We start from the raw sequence: 19,894 nt of genomic DNA, 5'->3' as shown, positions 1-19,894 counted from the left end.
GTGAGTATTGCAGTCTGGAGCTGGTGTGCTACTTTCGGAAAGCTGTCCTCTCTTCGTGTTAGCGTTACCACAACATTGCTAACATTAGTTTTTTGCTGAGTCATGCTGTTTGTTTTTACAATTCATAAGCAATCAGTGGTTTGTGGTACACGCAGGGTTTAAGGCCATAACGTTAGCTGGATTAGCATTACGAGCTAGTAAGCCATTTCTTTCCTATCACTTGAGCTAACTGCCGCAATGCTAACTCTGCGAAGTACAGCAAGGTGTCCAACTATGCAGCCTTCCATGTTTACTATCTGACTGGTTTGCTGCTTCCTGTTTGGTGCTGGAGAGAGCTAGGTTTTTAATGTTCACCTCATTGAACGTCAATATTTTTATGAGGCAAAACTCAAAACTCATGATTTTAACCTATAATGGAAGAATTGTCTATGAAATTGGAGTCGAAAAATCTGAGCTTTCCTCTGCTGAACCTGTGACCTCTGAGAATGTCAGGTACGGTGTCTGTCCGCTGCCAAAAAGAAACATGAGTTTATGTAATCCTGTAATACTGTTGTAAGACCATTGTGGCCTTTCGTGTGTTCTCAAGCAGAAACCCTCCTTTATGTGGCTCCTCTGTGCATGTCTGCAGGCAAAGTGAATAATTGTGGAGCTGGTGTGACGTCAAACCTCTCTCTGAGTCAGTGTGCGAGAGACTGGGGGCTGAAATATCCCAAAATGCTCTGCTATCTCCCTCTGATCTGCTAATGCATGTGAGGGATTAGATGATTACTAATGTCGGACACAATCGTACTAATTTAAGGTTTTCTCTTAATCAAAACCTTGAGAAAACAACTGAAATGAACTCGGGTTATCACGGGAAAACAGAGGAAATAAAACGTATGGATGCATGTCCGCTTAGGGCTGCCAGAGTTATGAACAATTAGAATCCACAGTGCAAGAAGAGGACATTTATAATAAAACACTTTTAAACGCTGTAAAATATAAGCGAGAATGACAGACAGGAAGTAGCCGCATTTTTGCACATGCTCAGAACAAATCAGGTGTCCAGTATGTGTTTGGTAGAGACATGTGCCAGGTAAACAAATCTTATTGGATCGAGTAGACGCCATCTTTGGAGCTGGCAGTCAGATCGGAATAAAACATCCATGTTTAGATTTCATTTATGTACCTTTAACCACACCCACAATCTGTTGCAGCCAATCACAGCCTGCTGTTGGAACCGAGCCTCTTCTGTCGTGGCCGGTGTGTGTGTGTGTGTGTGTTTGTGTATTGTCACTGCAGACTGTGTGGCTGAATGGAAAAATGTCTCAGTCACAGGAACAGACGGAGCTGTCAATCACTCTGTCACCTTCCTTCTTGCAGTCACTCTGACATTGACACAAAGGACAATGAGTTTAGAGCGCGCGCACACACACACACACACACACACACACCATGAGCCTGTATTTTATTCTACAATAACAAGGAGGTAATGGAAAGATTGTTTTTATTATGGGGAAAAACAAATATATAGATTATGATTTCACTGATTTTAGGTGGCAGTGTTTAAAGGAAGTTTAAGAGGCTAGAATGGGACAATCCGCTGCAGCATACTTGTGCTGCAATTTAAAAGAGATACTGAAATGATGCATGACATGTGTACTCGCCTCTGGGCCTCCTCTCAGCAGCTCCATCTGGTCAAAGGTCAAAACACTGCAGCTCTTCAGGAACTGTCAAACTGCAGCTGACAGCAGCTGTTATGGCTGGTGCAGCAACACCACCTAGTGGCCATTTCATTGAACTGCAGCTGAACGTTCAACATCCAGTTTACAGAACAGTTTTCCCTGCTTAAAGAACAAACTGATACAATTAATTGATTAAAAAAATATATAAAAATATTCAAATAATTTTAGCTAGAAACAACTTTATTTGCTAGGAACAAAAAACGATATCATGAATTTGAGAAATGACAATAAAGTGTTCATTTTTTGGACTATCTGACATTTTCCAGGTATACTTCTTATACTGATAGGCCAGTTGAACAGTGCTGTACTTTTAAATGTCAGTAAATGGGTAAAAAAGTGTTTCCAAAGCCTAAGCCACTATCTTGTTTTATCCAAAACCAAAAGTATTTTCAATTATGAAAAAAGTTGGTAATTAATTCAACAGCTGAAGACTAATAAAAAATAATGTATATAATAATAATAATAATAATAATAATAATAATAATAATAATACATTTTTACGGCGTCTTTTATTTCGGTATTTTTTTGTTGTTAATTTCCTGTAACAGTTCGCAGTGGAAATCAGTTTGTTGGAAGATTTTTTTTTCCTTGATGTAATTTGGATGCACTTAGCATATATATACTTGTATATATTTAATCATCAATATTATATCTATTACATCTATTATATTTTTACATTTATGCTTTTATTTTGAGTAAATCTCTGACCGGAAGTGTGACTGTTGTTGCTTCAGGACGCGGAAGTCTGCGGAGCTGCAGGAGGGTCTTGTGTGAGATTAGCTCGCTGACAGTGTGTCGATAACACACGGCGGTGCTCTGCGGTGTCTCCTCTGCTGCACTCAGAAGTAAGTTATCAAAAACTGCCGAGATTTTACCAAATGTCTAATTTACTGTCCTCCGGTAGCATGAAGAAGCTAGCTAGCTGACAGAGCCCCCTTTGCTGTGCATGTAGAGTACATGAGCATTAAGCTAGCAGACTGTCAAATTTTAAACATTTATATCTCAACACCAATTAGGCTTATATTTTATTGATAAATACTTGATGGAAAATAGCCTAGTGATGTTTCCAAGGGTGTTCTGTTCTGTTTGTGTTCTCATATAAGACTGTTATGCCATGTAAATTTAGAAGTTTGACCAAGTTAGCTGATGCTAACTTACGTCAGAAGGCCATGTCAGGTTGAAGGGTTTGAAATGCAGCTTTAGAAATATGAATGAAGCACGTAGGAGGGATTATCTTCAGTGGTTTCTCAACACAAGTTGCTTAATATTGAAGTAGAGGAATATTGTAATAAACATATTCACAGGATTTTAATTAAAAAATTTATTTATGGGATGCTTTGTTAAAATTGAGCTTAAAATTGTGACTTTTTTGATACCTTAGCTCTAAACAAGTCCTAATAAAAGTCATAAATGCATAAATTCAGGCAGCTTTTGGGCAAAGACCACAAATCTTACCTGATCGATCCATAAATTAACTCTTAAACAGTGATAGATATTCAGAGCAGGACAGTAACTTTTAGTTTGAAACCAAAGACATGAACTCTCTAACCAGTATTAGTCATAATCAAATCATTTTCAATTGCTTTCAATCTTATTAATTCATATTATGACATGAGACAACGGTTGGGGAATCAGTAGTCCAACTCAGTTTAATACAGACATGTATGGACAACTGAAATATTCCAGGTATTTTGAACAGTTAAACTCGTACAAAATATTGCATAGCACCTTGAGCGAATACCATGAAGAAGAAGATACTTAAAGATCCCTCAAGGTAAATCACAGCTTCTGTTTGCTGTTCTATGTTACATCACACAGTATTAATATCAGTATCGGAAACTGACTTTGCACTTTGAAGCCAAGCTCCAGCCTGCCAAGTATGTGAACATTCAGGATGGCTTGTCCCTGTCAAGCATTTTTTTATCAGCTCACCTTTCACACAGTTAACGCCTCTCGAGGAAATGTATGGTGGTAGATTACGATCTCCTGATCTCACTTTGTATCGTACGTTAAGCATGTTTTTGTATTCAATGTTCTGACAGATTGCTAAAGAGTTTGTAGTTATGTAAGGATTGTAAAACGTTGACCAACAGTTCACTAACCCTCAAGGCCTACCAGCCCACGTGGACTGCAACCATAAAGGTTAATCTGTTGCCACACCGACGATGGAAAGATTGTAAACCAGGCCTTTTAATTAAACCTCTCTACACCCTGTTTGATCAGGTCGATTGTGCATGTGCCGTTTTCACTTTTGATGATAGGCAAAAACAGCATAATGTAAGATTAAAGATGATACATTTTACAGTTTTATCTACCTTTATTTTTATAGGAGGATATAAAATGTCTTGGCTAAGACAGCAGTGTATAAAAGTTTTACGTACGTGAACAAACAACAGACTTACACAAACAATAAATAAGCAGTTTTCATCAGAACATGTGCATTCAAGGAAATAATCCTGAATCCTGTTTTATAATATATTAAAGTTCCTTTAATGTTTAAAGCAAGATGACAATAATTTTAAAGACAGAGTGGGTTCAAGGAACGATGATGTGTCCAGGTGACCAAAGGTTGCTTGCTTATGTTTAGGATTCATTAAAGTTCATGTTGTATTGTCTTGTAAAGAAATATGTACCAATTTTCAATCCTATTGTTGCCCGCAACGTAGCATAGTACTTTGAATCCAACATTTACAGAGAGGATGAGGTTGCATGCATCACCATAGTCCAATTCTAATACAAATGTTGCTTGAAATGTTTTTTTTCCTTGAACCAAATGAAAAAACACCTGTATCATCTAATCACCTGTAGGACGACATTTTATATATTCAAAAGTTGGACGAAACTATCAATTTGAACACTGCATTCTTCTGCCCAAGTAATTGACAAACCAATTTTAACCATTAGTTTTTGTTTATGTAACCACAGCATTAACAGCACCTGGACGAGGTGCCGCTGTTACAGGTAACACGGAGCGGTTTACCTTTAGCGGTTACACCGGCAGCACACGCGCGGCTTCAGGTTGTGTGTGCCAACAGGAAGTAGGAGAAGCGAGCTTTCTTGCTCAATGAATCCATTTGCACTGCAACAAAGCACATTGAATCGCCTCCATGCTAACAGGCTACCTGTAGTGTCGCACTAATGACGTTACCTTCTTCTTCTTTGAGTTTAAATGGCGGTTGGCAAACCAGCTTAAAGATGCATTACTGCCGCCTACTGGACTGGCGGTGTAGGGCAGTTACTTTTAATGCTTCTGCCGCGACTTCAGGCCGCTGTGGAAACGCAACAATGGGCCACAGAAACCATTTAGTTCCTTTCAGAGAAGGTCCTGCTACTTTTGGTCGAAAAGCACCTTATGTAGGGCTTTGACGGTACTGAATTTTTATAACCGCGGTGAAACACTTGCGGTTCGGCGGTTAACGGTAAACTTTATTACCATCTATAAAGCAGCCACCTGTAGCCTGAATGTGACGTGTGGCGTTTAAGCGAAGGGAGAAAAAGGTGCTTCAGTGCTAATATTAGACTTTTATTTTTATTAATTTTCACATTGTGTTTCAGTTTCAGTGAATTTCTTGAACCAGGGATTTTACGTACGCAAGCTATAGGTGGCGATGATGGTCGGTCACTGGGTCCACCCCGCGGTTGGCTTCACTTTACCGCCATAACATAGCCCTAACTCTTTTATGTAATTTAGAGTATGAAACAGGCTTATATCTTTATTTTTACTGCTTCCAGATATTCCTGACACATAGAGGAGGATGTCTGCCACTGTGAAGAATCCTTTTCAACATATAGTTGAGCCTCTGGACCCCGAGGACCCAAAGAAGCAGTTTTACAATCTTTCCAAACTTGGAGATCCCAGATATGGTAACAGCACCTCTCTACTGTGACATTAAAGAGTTTGAGTTGTTCATGTTTCAGAGACGTTCACTTCCTGTTCCATCTGTTTCTCAGACCGTCTGCCCTTCTCCATCCGGGTCCTCCTGGAGTCTGCCGTCAGGAACTGCGATGAGTTTTTAGTGAAGAGCTCGGATGTGGAAAGCATCCTGAACTGGAAGGAGACCCAGACTCAGACTGTGGAGGTGCCGTTCAGACCGGCCCGCGTCATCCTGCAGGACTTCACGTATGTGGACGCTACGTTTATTTCCATTAGAACGTCAGTGAGTTGCTCTGTAGTTTGACGGCAAAGGATGAAACCTTTTTAAATACCCTTTTAAACTAACAGAACTTCATGCTTAGAAGGAATTTCATTGATTTTAAAGGTCACAGTCACGGAAGTGCGACGTTTTCTGTGAGAACAGCAGCATCATGTCGTCTCTGTCTTTGGAGGAGTTTTGTCCAGAGGGTAACCTCGGCTTGGAAACTCCCAAATTTATAACCGAAAGACTGTGTTGCACTCTGGGATCTGGTTGTATGAAAGACCTGTTTGTTTATGCGGCAAAGAGTTTATTTTTTAAACCAGAAGCAGTTGTTGCGTTGCACACTTCACAGCCACCAGACCCAGATTTTAAAAAAAGTAGTTTTCCCCTGCACATCACAGGGACTGCTGGTCTCCTGCTGCTTCAACTGTTATGCTCCTTTGTGTTGTGTGTCACACAAATATTGTGTTCAATACGAACTATCCCTTTAAACACTAAAATACAAACCGATTGAGGAAACTGTAGACCAGCGACTCCTGCATTCTGCAAGATAAAAATACTGTTTTTGTCAATGGAGTCTGGCGTCTTTGATGAGAGTGATAAAACGCCTGTTTTTTGCTCTTAAACAAAAAGATCTGTCCCTGCAGGAATCATTTATGCAATGTTGTCTCTAAACTCTCCGTGCAGTGGCGTCCCAGCAGTCGTGGACTTTGCAGCCATGCGGGATGCAGTGATGAAACTCGGCGGCGACCCAGAGAAGATTAATCCTGTTTGTCCTGCTGACCTCGTCATCGATCACTCCATCCAAGTGGACTTTAACAGGAAGTAAGACCAGGTTCATCGAACACTTTCCACCATGGCCCCTTCTGTTCTTGGATACTATAATATACATCAGCGACAGTACATACTGACTGAAACACACTGGCTTGTTTTCCTGCAGGTCTGACAGCCTCCAGAAAAACCAGGACTTAGAGTTTGACCGCAACAGAGAGAGATTTCAGTTCTTAAAGGTTTAAAATGAAAACAAACCCAGTGTGAAGTCTTCTTATTTGACATATAGGTACCTAAAAATAGAATTTCTAACACTTGAATATGTGGTCTGTCCTTCCCAGTGGGGCTCTAAGGCCTTCAGGAACATGCGGATCATCCCTCCCGGTTCAGGGATCGTTCACCAGGTCAACCTGGAGTACTTGGCCAGAGTGGTGTTTAACTATGAGGGGTACTTCTACCCCGACAGCCTGGTGGGCACCGACTCCCACACCACGATGATCGATGGGCTGGGAGTCCTGGGCTGGGGTAAGACCCGGCATTTCCTGTCTTTCAGTGATATGAGGCTATTTAGAGAGCAGCTGAAGAGTTCTTCATGCAACTATCGGACAAACAAAATGATGTTGTTCATTTTACTAATAAACCGTCCTAGAAGTCTGTGCTCCACGGGAGGCGGGCTGTATGAGCTATACTGCAGCCAGTCAGCAGGGGGCGATAGAGAGGGATTAGCTTCACTTTTTAGGGAGCTGTCATGTCGGCCATCTTTTTATACAGTTTATGCTGTCTGCCTTAAACTAGCTAATCAGCCAGCTTATGAAGCTTCACGCTCTCGTCCAAATATGGTCGCTTCTTGCTCCAAGAAAACCAAGACTGAAGCCAGAACATCAAACCTGAGCTCTCAGACGTTGGCTTCTCCCCTTCTTATATACTGAAAAAAGGTTTTTCTTTAAACCTCCAGGTGTGGGAGGGATCGAGGCGGAGGCTGTGATGTTGGGTCAGCCTATAAGCATGGTACTACCTGAGGTGGTGGGATACAAGCTGAGCGGGACCCCGGACAAGCTCATCACCTCCACTGACATCGTCCTCACGGTCACAAAGGTACTGAGAACGTGTTTTACACTCTTTAACCTTTCAAGTAAAACAATAAGAAATAAGAGAATGTTATATTATATGATATTATCTCTTTGTTTTCCTCTCAGCACCTCCGTCAGGTGGGCGTTGTCGGGAAGTTTGTGGAGTTCTTCGGCCCGGGCGTGGCCCAGCTGTCCATCGCTGACAGAGCCACCATCGCCAACATGTGTCCGGAGTACGGAGCCACGGCGGCCTTCTTCCCCGTGGACGATGTCAGCATCCAGTACCTCGAGCAGACCGGTAAGCTGAGACAGACGTGTTCACCTCTCTTGAATTTATCTCAGGATTTATCACAAGAAACGATATTAAAGTTATTTTTGGTCTCCAGGGCGAGAGGCAGAGAAACTAGTGTACATCACAAAGTACCTGAAGGCAGTGTCCATGTTCAGAGACTACAACGATGTCTCCCAGGATCCAGATTTCTCTCAGGTCAGTCTCCACATCATTCTTTAGATATTTCATCTTGATTTTTCAGCCCATAAAAACTTGAAAATTCTCCTTTTTAAATTTTAAATGACCGACTGAGCGTGTCAGGATGGATATCCACGATATCTTCCTTGTGTTTTGGCAGCAAGTGTAACCAGACGCAAAGATATAATGAAAGTAATGTTTGTAACATCTCTGTCTCTGTCTCAGGTTTTCGGGCTGGATCTGACTACAGTGGTTCCGTGCTGCAGCGGGCCCAAAAGACCTCAGGACAGAGTCGCCGTGTCCGAAATGAAGAAAGACTTTGAAACCTGCCTGGGAGCAAAAGTACGTACGAGCACCTCCTGATGTTCACCATGCATCAAAATATTACAGGTTTAAAGGTTAATTTATAACATTCTTTTTCAGTTAGGATTGTAAATGAAGAGTTTTCATCTCCTGGACTTTTTGTTAGACATAAAAAAGGAATTTGAAGACGTAACTTTGGGCTCTGGATAAATGTTTTTCAAAGGTTTTAAGACTAATCGATTAAAAAATAACCGACACGTTTATCCATAATAAAAATAATCTGTAGTTTTAACCCTAAATGTGCAGTTCAGCGTTGCATTCTTGTAAAGCTGAGCAAAGATACTAAACATTAAATGTGTCCTGATAAGAATATAAAACATTGTTTAAATCAGAAAAGGAAGCGTGAGTCTTTGGTGCAAAATGTTTATATGAGAATCACGTTTTTTTCTTTCTTTCCTTTGTAAATGTTTTGTTAAACTTGTGTCCGTCACTCAGCTGCGCTTTCTTTACTTAACTCTTGTTTCTGTGACATTTTCAGACGGGCTTCAAAGGTTTCCAGGTGGCACCTGAGCGTCACACCTCCACAGTTCCCTTCCAGTTTAATGGAAAAGAGTTCACGTTAAGTCACGGCTCGGTGGTCATCGCTGCCATCACCAGCTGCACCAACACCAGCAACCCGTCTGTCATGCTTGGAGCAGGTGGGTGTTCACCTTTCAAATACAACAAACCAAATTAAATCACGGTTTAAATCTTTACTATGTTGCACCAAGTTTTCTCTTTAAGAAGGAAACATTTCATCTCTGCCGAGCAGTCATCAGTCGGCTAACTAACTTATATTTAGCGAGCTAGCAAATAATGTAATGCTCTCTATAAAACCTGGGCCACATTTTTACATATTAGCGTAAGATAAACCAGAAACAGCCATGACATCGCTCCTTTTTTAAGCAACCAGACTCCATTCACAAAAACAGTAATTTTACTGGTAATTTTCTGGTCAACTGCTACAGATTTTTTTATGTTATTGTGTTACACAAATATTGTGTTGGGTCCAATCTAACTTTTTAAAATGCAAAACTCACGCAACAATAAGAACAAACGAACTGATCGAGGCAGCAGTAGACCGGGAACACATGTTTTCTGTGAGGTTAAATTACTGTTTTTGTCAATGGAGTCTGGTGTGTTTGCAGAGAGCGATGTAACGTCTGTTTGTGGTTTTAAAAAAGCATCTTTCTCTTTAACAAAAAGGTCTGTCTCTGTAGGGATCCTTTCTGTGATGCTGTCACACACTCTGAGCCTGTCAGTGAAAAAAACAAGAACTTTAAATTAACTTCTTTGGCGAATTTGACCCCAAGAATTAAGTTACACCTGGTTAAAAAAATATCTGAATTACTCCGTACCGTCAGAATTTTTTTCTCCTGATATTTATTCGACAGTTATTAAAGCGCATTGTTCTTCTTCCAGGACTCCTTGCGAAAAAGGCGATCAAGTGTGGTCTGAGCGTGAAGCCGTACATAAAGACCAGCCTGTCGCCGGGCAGCGGAGTGGTCACCTACTACCTGAAGGAGAGCGGAGTCATGGACTACCTGTCGAAACTCGGGTAAGCTGCATGTTTTTTAATGATACATTAAAAAAGACAAGGAGAGGAGGGGAGGAAAGGAATTAAGGATGTACAAGCTGAGTAGTGAGAGGCTTCTGTTTAGAAACTGTGCTGAATCTGATTCAGTGAAAAAGGCGACCTCTGCTGGGCTGTTCTTGTCTCTGCATTTGTATTCAGCTGTCATGATGAACCGGAGAGTTGACTTCGTCTCAGGTCGACGTTATAAAGCTGATCACATTATTTGAAACTCTGCTCTCCTATATAAATGCATACTCCTGTTTGAATTGATCTTAAATATAAATTAATTTAAGTAGAGCTTTTAATCTTTAGACAACAGGGTTCCGACTTGGGGTCATAGCGATGTACATTATTGATAACGTTATTACTTTACATGCAGTGTAGGGCTGCAACTAACGACTGTTTCGCTAATTGACCAGTCAGGTTAGTCATCGATTATTGAAACGATTAATCGACTAATCAGATGATGATTCGCACAATGACTTAATGTCTCTTCACAGATCCTTTTCTCTGCAGCGTTGAGGCTGAAATGCTCGCAGGCTTTACAAGTTTCAGGACGCGATGGTGTCGCATCGGCCGCTGACATTTTGCTCCGTTTTGTTTACCTGCCGCTTCCCTGTCGCTGTTTTGCATGAACTCTCAGCAGAGATAGTAAAAATGAGAGAGAGGGCTCACCCCTCAGCAAACTCAGCTCCAGAAAACAATGTTATGTCCACGCAAGGCAGGAAAAACAAGCGATGACGCAACCAAGTAACAATAAACAATCGACAATTAAGTATGATGGCAACTAATTTTGTCGTCAGTGTCGACTAATCGTTGCAGCCCTGATACAGTGCACAACACAGGAACGTCCAGGTGACTACATTGCAGACTTTAAAGGGTTAAACAGACTTAAACACAACCCGTATTCAAACCCAGCACACCACCTCACTGATTCAAGTGTGACACAGCCACATCTTACGGTGGTCATGTGACCTTTGCCGGGTTGATTACTGATTAATCTGTGCACAATACTTCACACTGTGTCAAAGCTTTCGCTCAACATCACGCCGTTAAAGATAATAATCTCTGCAGACTCACTGATCGCCGTGTGGCCCAAAGTCTAGGACACAAAGAAGTGGTGTAGCTGTTGAACTTGTTCTACATGAAGTAACAAGATATTGCAGTCGTGATGATTTTCAACCCTTTGTGTTTCCTGTAGCTTTGAGGTTGTTGGCTATGGTTGCATGACGTGTATAGGAAACAGCGGGCCGCTCCCAGAGCCGGTGGTGGAGGCCATAACACAGGTACCAACTGGCTGTTTACACATTTCACACCTGCATTAGCTCGTCCTCTTCTTTATTATCTCTTCCCTCCATTCCTCGCTTTCACCTGTCCTGTAATAACACAAATATTTTAGGTATTTAACCTTTTTTGTTTTTCTTTTCTTGTACTTTTTCTTCAGTTTCTCCTCTCTCATTTTTCAAGCCTGTAGATAAAAAGTCCTACATTTAAAGATATGAATGAATACATATTTGTGTTTCAGGGGGATCTGGTCGCAGCAGGCGTCCTCTCAGGAAACAGAAACTTTGAAGGCAGAGTCCATCCGAACACCAGAGCTAACTACCTGGCTTCTCCGCCGCTCGTCATCGCCTACGCGATAGCCGGCACCGTGAGGATAGACTTTGAGAAAGAGCCCATCGGTGAGTACATATATTTTGAGAAACACATTAGTGATAAACTTCCTTTTGTTACCCGTCACACATTGAGTTAAACAATTCTCCAATGTGTGTGTCTGTACACAAATCGACAGAAGCTAACAGGCTTGGAGAAACTCTGAGGCTCGAGGAAAGTTAAATGTTCTTTGTTGTTGTAGCCCACATGTAGCCCACACGTAGTCCATATGTCTCCCATATGTAGTATATATGTAGCCCACACATAGCCCACACGTAGCCCTCACGTGGCCCTCACGTGGCTCACACGTAGCCCACACATAGCCCACATAAAGCCCTCACATAGTCCACACAAAGCCCACATATAGCCCACATATAGACCACATTTAGCCCACATATAGCCCACATATAGCCCACATTTAGCGCCACATATAGCCCACATATAGCCCACATTTAGCGCCACATTTAGCGCCACATTTAGCCCACATATAGCCCACATATAGCCCACATAAAGCCCACATTTAGCCCACACTTAGCCCACATATAGCCAACATATAGCCCACATATAGCCCACATATAGCCCACATAAAGCCCACATATAGCCCACATATAGCCCACATAAAGCCCACATTTAGCCCACATATAGCCAACATATAGCCAACATATAGCCCACACATAGCCCACACATAGCCCACACATAGCCCACATATAGCCCACATATAGCCAACACATAGCCCACATATAGCCCACATATAGCCCACATATAGCCCACACATAGCCAACATATAGCCAACACATAGCCAACATATAGCCCACACATAGCCCACACATAGCCCACACATAGCCCACATATAGCCAACATATAGCCAACATTTAGCCCACATATAGCCCACATATAGCCCACATAAAGCCCACATTTAGCGCCACATATAGCCCACATATAGCCCACATACAGGCAACATTTAGCCCACATAAAGCCCACATTTAGCCCACACATAGCCCACATAAAGCCCTGCACTCTGAGTTTATTTTAATAAAGTTTGCATCATGAACCCGGTCATATTAAGGACCTGTTTATAGACGTCATTATAAAAGCCTGAGCTAAATGTTGAATTTAAAGGTTGTTTTCAGAATCTGATGCTTCTTGAATTTGCTGCAGTTTGTCTTCTTTGGATTAAAACTCACAGTTCTAATGTGATTTGACAAACTTGACATTCAGAAAGAAAGCTCGCAGGGTTAGCCTCTAATATAAGACTGACTCATGTGGTGGCAGTCTGAATGTCAGATCGAGCACAAGGACGAGCTGTTTCTGCCCCGCAGGCTTTTTCTCTGCTCCAAACAAGGAAGTGTTTTATTGATTTAAGCCTCCAAATCTCTTTGATTAGAGTCGTCTTCAATCTTATTTTTTGTCTTATTAATCAATTTTTGCTCAGTTTATTAAATGTTTTTGTTCCAAAACGACCTTTTAGCTTGAAACATGAAACAACAATGCTTTTCTTTCCTCCTCCGTCTCCTTTACAGCCATTAACTCTGAAGGCAAAGAGATTTTCCTGAGGGACATCTGGCCGACACGGGAGGAGATCCAGGCTGTGGAGAGGACGTTTGTCATCCCGTCGATGTTTAAAGAAGTCTATGAGAAGATTGAGGTAGTTTAACCTTCGGTCTGTCGTATAGAACGTGTTCCAGCAGTGTGATTTAGATGTGTGACTGACAATCTGTCGTTGCAGAAAGTGAACGAGCGCTGGAACTCTTTGGTCGCTCCCTCTGACAAACTCTACACCTGGGACCCAAAATCCACCTACATCAAGTCCCCTCCGTTCTTTGATGGTTTGGTAAATATACTAATCAATACATCTTCTCAAATGTATTAACTTCTACACTTACTACCTCTGCAACACATACAGATGTCCTTATAAAAACTGAATCATTTAATCCAATAGAAGAGGTTTTTTCCTGTTAATGTGGTCATGATGAAAACCAGCAAGAACCAGATTCATGTTTGGAAATTTAAAACAAAAATGAAAATTATGTTTTTCAATATAAAATTTTACTAAAATCCCGATGCCACAAAAGTTGAAAAGTTATATAAAATGAAAATTTAATTGTGACCGAGTGCATATTTAAAAAACAAGAAAGTTTATCAGTTTATTTACTAGTTACATGCGGGAAGTAGTGAAATTACTCGAGGTATTAGGGCCTGTAAAGAAACAAAAATCTGATATACGAGAATGAAGTCATAATTCTATAAGGATAAAGTCGTAATTTTAGCCTATGGTGAGCCTGGTTATTATGAAGGGGAATATCAGAAGAGCAGCCAGCCGCCTGAAAATGACTAAAATCACAACTTATTTTAAAATGGATTTATTTTCTTTAACATGGCCCTAATATGCGTATGTGTTGTATGAAATAAATCAGAATATTGTGAATATATTTGTAAACCGTGTAAATCAATGTCCTACATTATCATGAAGATAAATAAGTAATATTTAATTTATGAAACAATTGCCTTTTTTCAATTTATAAACCTTCGTTTAATATTTGCTATAATAAAGAAACACGTATAAAATGTATTATTATTTTAAAATATGCATTAACATTATACATACTTGGGTTGTCGCAAGACCAGAATTAAAAACTTCAATAGATAGACTAGACAATAGACTAGAATAAAAAAAACCTAAGCACCAAAAATATTGTAGTTTTCTTTTTTCGCTAATTAGATATAAACACATTTTAAATAACATGAGTAGTTACTGAAGGCACAATGAGTAGGGGTTTTCCATACATATACATATACACACACACACATACATAAATAGACTCATGAAAAAATAATCACTCGCAATCTTTAGCGTTGGCAGCCTCGGAATTCTACACCACTGCTTTTAGTAACATTATTCTGACTGCTGCTCTGTTTATTACTATTATTTATAACTCTTATTTCTGCTGTAACTAGTACCCATAAGATATTCCAACATATACTAAACCACATTCATTTTTTATTTAATACGATTATTATTTATCATTATTTGCCCGTCTTTACTGTATCTGTGTCATGTCGTCTTTATTCAGACCAGGAAGCTTCATCCACCCAAATCCATAAACGACGCCTACGTGCTGCTGAACCTGGGAGACTCTGTCACCACGGACCACATCTCTCCTGCAGGGAACATCGCCAGGAGCAGCTCTGCAGCGCGCTACCTCACCAACAGAGGGTGAGAGAGACGGTCCTTTAAGTCTCTGTGGTCATTTTTAACACGTCATGGGAGCTTTAAATAAACTTATTTTAAATTCTAATGTGATTAAAAAAACTGTCATTTAGATTTCTGTAATTATAATGCTGATTTATAATCTGCTGCACAGGAAATTATGATATCTAGTCTTTAATTTCCTCCTGCCTGACGTCACAGTTAACAAAAGCAGGAAGCTGTAAAAGCAGCTGAGTATCACCTGAGTTAAATGCATCCAGGAAACCTGTCTGCTTCACGGGTGTCCTGTTTTCACAGGCTGACCCCTCGGGACTACAACTCGTACGGCTCACGTCGAGGAAACGACGCCGTCATGGCCCGAGGGACGTTTGCAAACATCCGCCTGTTCAACAAGTTCCTGAACAAGCAGGCGCCTCAAACCATCCACCTGCCCACCGGAGAGACGGTCAGAAGCATCTCCCTGTTTGAGCTTCCTCTGTGTGTCCGCTTAGACTCTTACATGACGACTAACTCTTGTATGTTTCTGTGCAGCTGGATGTGTTTGACGCTGCAGAGAGGTACCAGCAGTCCGGAGTCCCTCTGCTGGTTCTGGCGGGGAAGGAGTACGGCTCAGGCAGCTCCAGAGACTGGGCAGCAAAGGGCCCCTTCCTGCTGGTAAGATATGAATGTGTTAACTGTAACAATAAGTGAGCAGTTGTTCTTGTTTGGGATTAAATGAGGTCTTTGCACCGCTGTGGGAACTCTTCCGGTGCAGTCAGGTCAGAGACGGAGTAAAGCTAAAGCACAAGCACAGACAAAGCTGTTTGACGTAGAAACAAGATAAACAGATCTCCTCCGTGTGCTTCCCTGAAGTCACGACTGTGTCAATATTTGCCTTCCCTGGCTGCAGGTATAATCCAGCCTCCTGGCTTATTTATAGCTAAAGGAGCTTTGGAATATTAAAGTAGTGTTTAACATGCTGAAGAATGAGCTGTGTTTGTTTGCAGGGCATTAAAGCTGTAATCGCAGAGAGCTACGAGCGGATCCACCGCAGCAACCTGGTGGGGATGGGAGTGATCCCTCTGGAGTATCTACCAGGAGACACCGCGGACAGCCTGGGACTGACCGGCCGAGAGCGCTACACCGTCATCATCCCCGAGCAGCTCACGCCCAGGATGATCGTCGACGTCAAGGTTCGTTAAATTACCGCAGACGTGAACCCGCTGATATCGTGTGATGCGGTTCCTGACGTGACGTCTCTTTTCAGCTCGACACGGGGAAAACATTCCAGGTGAGGATGAGATTCGACACCGACGTGGAGCTGGCGTACTTCCACCACGGAGGAATCCTCAACTACATGATCCGAAAGATGTCCGAAAACTAAACATGCCGAGAGCGTCACAGGAGGAGAGTCGGGTTTCTGATTCTCAGCTGCTTTCCAACATGGTGCCACTGCAGCGAGCACGCAGAACGGTTAACAGAAGGTCCAGAAATAATCTAATCTTTGTCCAGGTTTGGTGCAAAGAGACATTCACAGCTAGATAACACGACAGATACCGTAATATTTTTATTTAAACATAATGCTGCTACTTACTTTAAATTACAAAGCAGACCTGAGCTGAACTATTAGAGCACTAAGAGGCGAGTTTTAGTTTGTACAGCTGCTCTAAATAGTTTTCTCTCCTGTGTTTATTACTACAAGGTTGTTTTTTGGATCGTCTTGGATTTATCTGTGAGCACAGGTGAAACATTTTTTACTATGTTACTTTTTTCTGTCGTATGTGAAACAAAATTAGGAAAAAGTTCTGCGAATAAGCGGGAAAAAAAATTCCATATAAAAAAAGAACAAAAAAAATAAAAAGCCCCAAATGTTGTTACAAAGTTTCTGATTTTCATCTGTATAAGCACGTAAAAAAAACCCCACAAGATTATTACATGGAAAAAAAGTGTCTTTGAACATATAATTTTTTACAAATTATTTCTGTTAAATAGGTTTAATTGTGATTGAAAATGTAACACATTCGTAGTATCTGTTTTAATAAACAGGGGAAAAAATAATTGAAAAATGATCATTGCAATTTTTTTGCACCTGCCAAAACTTATTTTGTTCAACTTTTACACAAACAAAAATAACTTTATCATTTAGAAATAAAAATTAACTAAAACACAGGAGAGAAACTATGACACTGTATTAAGGCCATTGTGGGGAAAAAGAAAAAAGCCGAGCCGCTGGAGGATCAGAGGAGAAGAGTAACATTCCGAGGGTTAACTTGAGACATTCCGAGATTCAAGTTGTAAATTTGCCAGAAATATTCTCACAAGTGTGCCGTTTTTGGGGGCAAATTTAACACTTTAATCTAAAGATATCAGAGTTATTTCTGTCTGACAAATTTATAATCTTGAAATGTTCATGTTTTTGTCTCTGAATATTCCTCTTCTCCTCCTGCTCCTTTTTTTTTTTTTTTCCCCAGAGGGCCCTAATACGGACACCAGACACATCTCACTTGCCTCTCAGGGCTCTTCTCCTGAATATATACAAGATATATAAATGTACAGGATATATATGAGTAACATATATATGTACTGAATATATATGAGATGTGAATATTGTAGGTAACGTGCAAAGATTCAGCTCAACCAGTCCAGTCTTTATTTCACACTGACATGAACTCAAACACGCTCAGCTGTTCAAACATTCCAAACTTTATTGTAAATCTTTTTTTGTCGCCGTGTCGATTTGATGTTATTGACTGCCTTACTTTATAATTCAAACATCACGTGTCTTCTTCCTGAAACACTTTTTATTTGATTCTAAAGATCATGTTTCTGTGTAACTCCACGTTCATTACACCGTCTGACAGCCATAGATTACTGACAATACAATAAAATGTGATTCATGTTTTTGCCAATAGTTCAAGCTTCATTCATTTTTATCACTTTATTTTACTTTATGTAGACGTGACCTAATTAAATGTGCATTTTCATCTGCGATCCCTCGGCTGTGCTCTAGACTTCAAACACTGACTTTTACTAGTTTCTATATTTAAATGCATTTCTGTTTTTTTAAATACACTGCAGACGAGGATTAAAATAGACCCATCAAGCTGTTGAAGTCTATAAATAGACTGTTTGAAAACAACTGTCACTGACTGTGAAAAGTTCTTCAGACATGAGGAGGAGATATTAGAGCTCTTTGTTGTCTTTGTGTGGCCAGCATTGCTGCATTCAGTCACAGGTTAACATCTGTAGTAGCAGAAGTTTAAACGCCGTCAGGAGTTCAATGTCAGGTAGACTTGCTGTTCAAAAAGGGAACAACTGGATCTTGGTTTTTCCCTTAAATTCAGAAAGCTATAAGACACACACTCATTATGTTATTGCACTGAAAGACTTGTGCAAAATACCTGCAGAACAAAAAAGAAAACGATGCCTGTGAAATGTGGAGAGGATTAACGGAGTCTGGCAGACGGCCATGTTGAAATCAGAGACGGATGCCTGACACCTCCACCTTTCTCCTCCTCCTGCTCTGCTTATTCATCCTTAATTAGTCGACTCTCAGACATTTACTCCTGTGTGTGGAGTTAATTTTCTTTGGTTTCTTTCATTGGTTTGTGCTGGGATTGCTAAGCTCTCTGTAGTAACCAGCAGCATGTACACACACACACACAGAAACACACACACACACTCTTAAAGCTGAGGGAGGACTGGACTTGCAAATCACGGTCAAGAAACATTTGAATTATTCAAACCTTTTACAACCAGAGACAAGAAGCCTGTAGCTCTGTGCTAGCAGCTATTACAGGCTGCTAGCACAGAGCTACAGCATTTATCAAGGGGTTGGGATGGGGTTAGCCTAGCTTACTAGCTTAATGACTGGAAACTAGCTCATTCCAGAAAAATAAATAAACCAACCAACGCAGGAAAACATGAAAGTGCACCAAAACTGCTCCTAAAAGACGATTTATATTCATTGGTTTGTGGATTATTAATTGAAGGCCCCTTTTAGCTGTCAGCATCTTGTTCTTTTGGAGCCAGGCGAGAGGGCGGAGCTGGAGAGGAGCGAGTGGTTCCCAAACACTAAACTGTTATCTGCTTATGGTAGCAGTAGCTTTGTTAGCAAGGTGCATCTGGTAATTATGGTAACTGTGATACAAATTGGGATGCAAATTTTGGTGACCAAAAAAAACGACTTCAAAAATGAATTGCCAAAAGTCTGTAGCAATGCTAGCAGCTCTGAGAAGCTGAGGCTCATTACTCACTAGATAAAAAGAATAACAGTGGCCATTCTGGGACATTTAACACACAGCTTGTTAGGCTCAACTTGGTTGACTTTCAGTTGCATGTTTGTAAGCGTTGGGTCGTGGGCCAGGAAGTTGTTAGCCTAGCTTACTAGCTTTAAAATGGATATGGGGACACAGTTAGCCTGGCTCAGTCCAAAGTTCAAACATGCACCTACTAATACCTGTAACTCTAAAAAGTACCAGTTCAACTCCCCATAAACTGTATACAAGTGGTCATATTCTCTCTGATGCCATCCACTGTTGAACCATGAGTTTGGCATCTCGAAGTCAACGTTAGGAAAAAAAGTGGAGCTGGAAAGGAGTGAGGGGTTAGCATATGCTAGCACTAGCTTGGTCAGCAAGGTGCATTCGTCATTCATGTAAACTGTGATATTAATTGAGATGCTAATTTTGACTAGCCAAAGAAAAAACGTTTTTAACGCTAACACTTTTTTTTGCCGTCTCCAACTTTCTTTTGGAAGAGAGGGTTGAGCTGAAGAGAAGCTAGGTGTCACGTTATCAGCTAAAGGTAGTGCTAGCTTGGTTAGCATGGTGCATCATTGTGTTGTTTAAACAAAATCATTTTTTCAAAAAAATAAACAGTTAACTCCTCAGTGTCACGACTGAACAAGACATTTTTCAGGTTGCCGTGTTAGCGACTTGTCAATCACAGGTAGCCCCGCCCTAAA

At 40.8% G+C, this 19,894-nt stretch overlaps 1 protein-coding gene across 1 annotated transcript; it reads left to right on the top strand.

The window, feature by feature from the left end:
• Positions 1–2,485: 2,485 nt before the first annotated feature.
• Positions 2,486–17,831, top strand: aco1 (aconitase 1, soluble). Its single transcript, XM_069672576.1, has 21 exons — positions 2,486–2,569; positions 5,457–5,588; positions 5,676–5,844; positions 6,548–6,685; positions 6,801–6,870; positions 6,973–7,156; positions 7,587–7,726; positions 7,828–7,999; positions 8,088–8,188; positions 8,396–8,512; positions 9,012–9,171; positions 9,935–10,070; positions 11,290–11,374; positions 11,614–11,770; positions 13,262–13,386; positions 13,468–13,572; positions 14,813–14,955; positions 15,247–15,394; positions 15,481–15,603; positions 15,936–16,121; positions 16,196–17,831. Exons 2-21 carry the CDS (start codon positions 5,480–5,482, stop codon positions 16,310–16,312), a joined length of 2,685 nt encoding a protein of 894 aa, XP_069528677.1. The 5' UTR covers positions 2,486–2,569; positions 5,457–5,479; the 3' UTR covers positions 16,313–17,831.
• Positions 17,832–19,894: the final 2,063 nt, after the last annotated feature.

Source organism: Semicossyphus pulcher, unplaced genomic scaffold (assembly GCF_022749685.1).
Source record: "Semicossyphus pulcher isolate SPU_LCO1_2020_fin unplaced genomic scaffold, fSemPul1.0.p SCAF_21, whole genome shotgun sequence".
Lineage (NCBI taxonomy): Eukaryota > Metazoa > Chordata > Actinopteri > Labriformes > Labridae > Semicossyphus > Semicossyphus pulcher.
This window is presented reverse-complemented; position numbering and strand designations above follow the sequence as displayed.